This window comes from Megalobrama amblycephala, linkage group LG11, assembly GCF_018812025.1.
Source record: "Megalobrama amblycephala isolate DHTTF-2021 linkage group LG11, ASM1881202v1, whole genome shotgun sequence".
Lineage (NCBI taxonomy): Eukaryota > Metazoa > Chordata > Actinopteri > Cypriniformes > Xenocyprididae > Megalobrama > Megalobrama amblycephala.
The window spans coordinates 1130954-1139496 of record NC_063054.1 but is presented as its reverse complement, the minus strand read 5'-3'; the positions used below and the strand labels follow the sequence as shown (position 1 = coordinate 1139496).

Here is an 8543-nt window from a genome sequence, read left to right as displayed (position 1 = left end):
ATTAACTGGTTACTGCATCCTCTCTCTCTCAGAGGAAGTGGGCGTCACATTCAGCACCTCATGTTGAACATGTAACCAGGAAAGAAACACTCAAAACTCATCTGAACACACATCGAGAGCTTCAGAAGAACTGAATCTACTGACAACAGAGAAGATCATTTATTAAGGGAGAAGAATGAAGATCATCTTGACTTTCACTCTGCTGATGATTCCTGGTAAGAATCTGAACTCAAGTCCTGATCAACAATCACATCAGAAGAAGCAGAACAGAGATTAAATAATGAACAAAAGTCTTTATCTAGAACTAACATGGTGAAATTACCTTTAAAGACACTTTAAAATGAATCTCACTTTGTTGTAGGTGTCGTGATCTCCATGAGAGTGACGGGATATTCAGGAGGAGGAGTCACGATCACATGTGGATATGATAAATATTATACAGAAAATGCAAAGTATTTTTGTAAAGGACAGTGGTCAACATGCACATATAAAATCAAGACTAAAGAGAAAAATAAATGGGTTCAGGAGAATAGATTTTCTCTATATGACGACACAACATCAGCAATCTTCACTGTGACCATCAGAGATCTGAAACAATGGGTTTCTGGGACGTACTATTGTGGAACTGAAAGAGTTGGACCAGATCTCTACACTGAAGTGGATCTGAAGGTTATAACAGGTGAGTAACTGAGACCCTCAAACCTGTGACGATCTCCAGAACATCACGATACTTCACACGTCTAACTCATATCAGACACCATCAATAACCTTTTGATCTCCTGATGGAAGATTTACACTCATATCAAATGTTGCAGCAAAGTGACAGATAAATGTGTTTATATTGAGAACAAAATGACACAATATCTGGACATTAAGAAGGGTGACCCGCTTTCATTCATTTATGCATTATTTGACAGAATTCATGAATTTATCTGGTAATTCTAACATTGCTGCTCTTTATTTGTATCTGAAACAGATGATTGTTGTGTGAAGAACATCAGTCTATCAGCTGCTGCAGGAGGATCTGTGAACATCAGCTGCAAATACCCACAATCCCACAGTAGAGATGTGAAGTTTCTCTGCTGGAGATCTGGAGATGATCTCTGTGCTGAAGAGACGTCTGTGAATCAGAGCAGAAGATGGAGTCCTGAGGGAAAGATCCGGCTGTATGATGACAGAGAAGAGCAGCTCCTGACGGGAAGCATCAGTCATGTGACTGAACAACATTCAGAATACTGGTGTGGAGTTCAGTCTGATCAAGGACACAAGAGCTTCATCACACGAGTCCTGATCAGAGTTACAGGTACGGATGATTTTCTCAAGCTCATTGAAAACCACGACTAACATCTATTCAGCAGATCACTGGATCTTATTCATCATGTTGCTTGAAATGGTTAAAAAGGTTTGAAGACTGATTCTGTCTTTTTTAAAAAGCAAAACCACAAACTGCAGTTCAAAAGAGGAAGTATAAAATAAACTGCAGTTCGTATGATTCAGTCTATGCAGGTAAAAGTTCATCTTTGTGTAGAAAAATGCTGCTGTTCTGCACAATGAGAAACTGCACACATAGTAAAGCAATGGACAGTGTTTGTGTGTTTGACTGATTTATTCTTCATTTCACTCTATAAATGTGACCACTCTAATATTGTTATACAGTTATAGATATTTGTTCGTTTCACATTCTTATTACTTACTGTTCCTGAAACTTACAGAGTCTCTGTCAGCGTCTGATGTTTCTTCATCAGTGTGAATGCAGGACCTGGAGATCTGATGCAGTTTGAAGCAGTTTTTAGTTCTCTGTGTGTGTTCATCTCGTATCACTGCAGTGTTTGGTGTTGCAGCATTAGTGCTCATTTGGACACAGTATTACAGTTTTTAATGTTAGTACAGGTGTGGTCATCTGGATGCAGTAGAACTGCAGGCTTTAGTTCTGCTGCCAGTTCTTTTACCACACTTGTACTATAGTTAACTGCAGTTTAAGGGAGCTCATTCAGTATTGACAGTATCATCCTGTACTGGATTCAGTGTGCGGCCAGAAACCTTCTTGATCTTTTTCAAGTATTCCCTTGGCTTTACACACCTGAAGGAAAAGGATTTCTTGTCTATTTGGAGCGCAACTGTTTTTCTAGTTTCACTGGTTCACTGGTTTTTATTTTTTTTCTAGGCTTGATTGTGTTTATGGGGTGCAGTTTAACATGTCTTACAGGAACACTCCACTTTTTTTGAACATTTTCCAACTCCCCTAGAGTTAAACAGTTGAGTTTTACCGTTTTCAAATCCATTTAGCCGAAAAGTGGCGGTACCACTTTTAAGCATAGCTTAGCATAGTTCATTGAATCTGATTAGACCGTTAGCATCTCGCTCAAAAAGAGTTTCAATATTTTTCCTATTTAAAACTTGATTCTTCTGTATTTACATCGTGTACTAAGACTGACGGAAAATAAAAAGTTGTGATTTTCTAGGCCGATATGGCTAGGAACTATACTCTCATTCCGGCATAATAATCAAGGAACTTTGCTGCCGTACCATGAGTGCAGCAGGTGTAATGATATTACGTAATGAAATGACAAGGAGGCAGCCTCATGCAATACAAAGTCAATGGAGACGGTTGGATTGGGCGTGGTCTTCAGATTATGACGCGTGTCTCTGTCTCTATATGCCGTGCAACATGGCCTCGCCCACTTTGTTGTGTGTTCCCGGGGCGTGTTTTGCAGGGTTTATGATGTCATCAACCCGGGAAGAAGCTCGTTGTAGTCGTTTCTGTAGGCATTAAACTGCCATAACTTTAAAAGACAATAACTTTGTTTGCACTGAACTTTCAGCGCTGTAACTTTGCAGATACTGTTTATGCTCAAGCAGCAACATTACACACTAACTAAAGTGAAATCACATTGAACCACCCCTTTAAGTTCTAGGTGTGAAAAATCATAATTTAGAAATTCATTTTTTCATTTTCCTAAAATTCTCAGGGACATCATCATCATCATCATCATCTGCTGCTTCTTTCTCATCATTCCAATCTTCTACATCACTGGCGTCTCTGAACACATCATCAGGTGATCAATGTGCTGTAAATACGACCCCTATAGCTGAAATATATTACTAAACATAAAAATAAATCATATTTTCAACTCTAAAATGAATAACACTATTACATTTAATACATTTTAAATAGATAAATTGTAAAAGTAAATAAATAATAATACATTTAATAATAATTAATAATAATAATAATAAATAATAATAATAACCCAATCATTCTCGTTTGCATATTGGAGTTGAATCTGCAAATTTGGTGGCTTCGTTATGGAATGGACCAAAGCTGCTGAAATAAATAAATGTAAAAAAGTAAAATAAATAATAATTACAAAATATACAAAGAAATATAAAAAAATGTTTTACATTTATTTCCTTATTTCTGTATGATTGTATTTTTCTCAATTTTTTTTAATTTATTTATAATTTATTTACTTAATTTTATTTAACACATTAATTTATATATGTATTTATATCTACATTTATTTAGCTCCACATTTAATTATTTCCACATGTATTTATTAATACATTTTTAAATGTAAATATATAAATAAATAAATGTTGTTGTTGTTATACTTTTTTTTTCTTATTTATTTCAGCAGCTTTGGCATTTTTTTATTTATTTTTTTATTTGCTTTTTTAAAAGAGGACAATGCACATTAATTAACACAAGAAACAAGTCTCTTATGAAATGTGCCAGATTTAGCCATTCTGGTTAATTTTCATCTGCAGTCCCTGGCAGGTTGATGGTAAACACACACACAAAAGCAAAAAAAATACATACAAAACCAAAAGCAAACAAGAAACCACTATTTATGAAGACATATTTGATTATCCAATAGCCACCCTTTTATCATTTTAGAGAAAGAAGCAAGAAAATACTGACTGCCCAAAAGCACTTCTTCTATGAGGTATTATACAGTCCCCTCTAGTAGTGGCTCTAGTAGATGAGTTAAAATTTTGTTTAATAAATTAATTAAGTGGTGGTGGGGTCATATCATGCAAAATTTTATACACAAGTAGGATATCTGCAAATTTAATCATATTTTCCCAACTTAAAAACCCATATTTACTTAAAATTTTACAATGATGATATGAATTAGACCTTTTGTCCAATATTTTCAAAGCCTGCTTATAGAATATTTCTAATGATTGGTTAAATTATTCCTAATATGTCTAAAATTTACCAAATTAAATTTAATTCTATTTCCAACTTTTTTAACTTGTTTTTACATGTGAGTTGTGAATCAAGTACTGTACCTAAATATTTATACTCATGAACACTGATAACCTTCTACCTGGATTCCATTGTGGGAAACTGACTGTAAAATATGTATTTTAGGTATGGGAATGGCATGTTTTGATATTGGGATATGGTCATTAGGCTTCTTTTTGGGATATTTTGATTGGCCATTGGGCAGGTTTTGTTACTCAGATCTGGCAACCCTGAAAATCCAGTATCATGGTCTGGTCAATCCTACTCCAAACGTCAAGCTACGCTCATGATCTGATCTGATATTCAGCTCAAAGTGATCAGACTCTCTGATTATTTCTCCTGTGTTTTCAGGCTCTTCTCTTGATCGTCCCTCTGGTTCTGGTTCTTCTGGTTCTGATCATCGCTGGACTCTCATTTACTGTTTCTCTGTAAGAAGCATCATTCTCGAGGTAAAACTCTTTCTTACTTTATATGCAGAAACTCTCCATTTACACCCAGTTTAAAACAGGTCATTACCAGTGTCTGAAGCATGAGTCTAAACATGAAAATTAAATATAAGTTGGTAGGCCGCAGCCTATGGCGTCATCACTGGTGCGACCGTGAGTATAAAAGGGCACCTGTGAAATACGTCATCCTCTTTCTTGTCTTCAGAAAAAAAGAAGAAAAAAACACAGGCCTAAAGGTTAGCAGATGCCCTCTTGAACTTCAAGCTCTCTGGACAAACACATTCACACCTTGCGTCATTTCCTTCTCATTAGTTTCTCAAGTGTTTCTTAAAACAGAACAGCAAATGTAGTTATTTTCCACTGATGCAGGCTGTTTCAAATGTCACACAAAACAGAGAGAAACCAAGTATCAATGCATCATTTTATAAATCAAGATAATTAAAAAAAAAAAAAAACACTTTTTTCTTCTACAGATCCTCCCTGTCTACTAATCTTAAGTATGGAGTGTTGCTAGGCCTCCTCACATTTTGAGAGTCATTATATTAAGGCCTTCACTCTGTGGAGTCAGTATTTTAAGAGAGCTTAGCATTTTAACCCTTCTTGGTATTACCTTAGAGTGTTGCCTAGGCCTCCATTTGAGGACTCCACTCTTTGTTGTAGTCGTACACAAGTTCCGAATTCAGCATTCCTTCAGCATGTGCAGCGTAGGTATTCCAGTCCCCATAGCGACCCCTAGAGGATGCAGCATGAGTTTCCTTTCGAAAGGGAACGTCTCAGGTTACACACGTAAACATGGTTCCCTGAGAATAGGGAACAAGACACTGTGTCTCTTTGCCATGCTTCAGGCATTCCTGCACAGGTCTCCTTCAGACAAGAAGTGGATGATATTTTTCACAGGTGGCGTTTTATACTCACGGTCACACCGGTGATGACAACATAGGCTGCCGCCTGCCAGTGTCAAGTCTATTGTTGTGTTAAGACTCATGCTTCAGAGACTGGTAATGCTGGAGGCATTCCCCCCATAGTGACCCCTAGGGGACGCAGGGTCTCATTCCCTATTCTCAGGGAACCATGGCTACGTGCACAACCTGAGACATTTTCCAACTTTCTGTCGCCACCTATAGGCTGCAATGAGACGAGCAAAATACAGACACTTGATGATGTGTGAAAACATTTACACAAAACATCAGTGTTGAATTGTGATATACAGTAATGTCATTAATTTAGGATCCTTGTTTTTTGACAGGCAGTGATTCATCATCTCAGACTGGACCAGGAGAACATGAAGTGGTGAGTCCAGTTACCGTATTGATTTTTATTCATAATGATATTAATCTCTAATGCCTTCCATCCTGAAGATCTTCAGAGCTGTAAATAATTTCTCTGTCTCTCCTCAGGTTTCTCACACTGGTTGTGATTACGATGAGATTAAAGACACTCACAAACAATTACCCACAAACCCTTCTGTTTCTTCTGACTTTCTATATGCCACTGCCCAGTTACCCACAAACCCCTCTGTTTCTTCTAACTGCGTTTACACTACAGTTCAGAAAGCCACTGGTGACTCTCAGTGCTGCATCACATCTGCTGAGGATCTGAATTACACTGTGGTAAATTTCCACAAGGAATCAGACAGTGTCAGTATCAGGAATAATCAGGATTACAGTCAATATGCTGCTGTCAATCATCTCACTGCTTGACGAGCCACAGCAGAGAATATAAATGAGCTGAATGTTTTTAATCACCTTTTTTTGGCATTAGGTTTGTATGTTTGGGGTTTTTTGTTTTTTTGTTAGTCTTCCTCAGTGATGCTCCTTTGCCTTATATTTTAGGGCCTGTGGAAATTAGAGAGGAACTGGCTTTTGCTCCAACTACAAACCTTAAACCTGCATGGATCTGGATTATCACAACATGACCTTCCTTACAACACAAATAAAGCCTGTGTTGTTGAGTTGTTTAAAAGTTAGCAAATGGAGGTATTTAACAGCTACAAACTCAAAATGCTACATCAATATACTTCAGGACATCACAGATGGACAATGCCAGATACCACAGAAGTATCAAGATGAGATCGATTGATGTGAAGAAAGAAAATGAATCTGTGGAGTTTCATAATCTATATGAGGCTAGTGGGGGTCATGGAGTCAACCCAAAATTAGGGCTATCACCATTATGAAATCCGACTTATGATTAATTGTCTGAAAAATAATTGCGATTATGCTGATTAGTTGTTAGTTTTAAGGCTTTTTCATGCCTTTTTTGTGTGCTTCATTCATTCATTAAATAATTGCGATGAATTTAATCCTTTAAAAGTTATCATTCTGCAAGATTACAGTTAATACCTCTAAATATTAAAGTAATTTAATGCAATAAATAACTGAAACAATCACAACAATCTGGCCAATAACAGAAAAGGTCATAAATGCACATATACATATATATATATATATATATATATATATATATATATATATATATATATATATATATATATATATATATAGGGTTTGGCAAAAATACATCAAAATGTATCTTAAAATAAAATACCAACTACCTTAATTTTAAGTGCATCAAAATAAACTACAAAATACAGCAGCCACACCATGTATCAAAATAAACTACTGTATATATATATATATATATATATATATATATATATATATATACAGGGATGGGCAGTATTTATGATAAATGTATTTCAAATACAAAATAGTATTTTGTAATTTGTATTTGATAGGGTTGATGAAAATGGCTTTGTATTTTGTATCAAAATACTTTAGTGTTTTGTATGTTTGTATTTTTAAAATATTGTAAAATACTTTTAAGAAGTCTACCTGATGACATCATCAAATTGCAGCCTCTGATTGGTGCCTACTCTATAGTTTGCAGAGACTTGTTGAGATCAGAACAGAATATTGATCCATATGGAAGAAGGTGGCGAAAGTAAGAAACGTGCAGGCTGCCAGCTTTCCATCAATCTTTTGCATAAATTGCTATAATTTTTAACAGTTCATGTTAAGTTTTGGTATTCATTTTGGTATCCTAGGCTAAATAGTTTACCAATTTACATAATGTTCTTGAAAACTATTACACAGTGCAGCAGCCCAATATATTTATGATTAACAATCAAATGATTAATTAGTTATAAATTAGTTGCTATGAATACAGGTGCCATCAGTTGTCTTCTTATGAATGACTTTGTTTGTCACTGAGTCAGTGTTGCTGATGCAAAGTAGGCCCTTTGTTACCAATCACCAAGTAACTAAATTAGGATACAATTATGTGTCATTCGCAAACATTAAACTGTTGGTTACTTTAAAACTAACCTTCATCTGGGAGATCACAGGGATTTGTGAATATTTGATCTGTTAAAGCCACAATATGTAAATTTTCGCAGCTAAAGGTCGCACATTCAAAACAAAGGCGTAGCTTGATGACACCTTGAATTCACAGAATCATGGGATGTGTTGTCTTCACGTCTGCAGTCGGTGGAAAAGAATCTGGATGAGACTCGGGCAGAAATCATGTTCATGGATGAGATTAACATTACTGTAGTATGAAGCAGAGCAGGGCCGAGTGCTGTGAGAGCTGAATGAAGCCACTGGAGTGATTGCTAATGAGACACGAGCGCAACAAACGTCTCGACAGCAGCTTTGAACTTTTATTATGTCACAGTCGCCGCTTCCACTTCTTCTGCTCAAGCGAAAGTGGGGTAAAGCAGCGCTGTCTTATCATATCAGATACATTTGTGTGTTGAAAGTTGTTATAATGCTACTCTTTTGCGAAGAAATTTCATGCTCCCTTGTAAAAGTATTTTTTAGTATTTTTAAAATACAAAAAAAAAA

At 35.9% G+C, this 8543-nt stretch overlaps 1 protein-coding gene across 1 annotated transcript; it reads left to right on the top strand.

The window, feature by feature from the left end:
* LOC125278720 (polymeric immunoglobulin receptor-like) lies at window positions 1-4684 on the top strand. The gene is made up of 5 exons (XM_048208067.1): window positions 1-215; window positions 362-679; window positions 977-1303; window positions 2970-3070; window positions 4604-4684. Exons 1-5 carry the CDS (start codon window positions 176-178, stop codon window positions 4682-4684), a joined length of 867 nt encoding a protein of 288 aa, XP_048064024.1. The 5' UTR covers window positions 1-175.
* Window positions 4685-8543: the final 3859 nt, after the last annotated feature.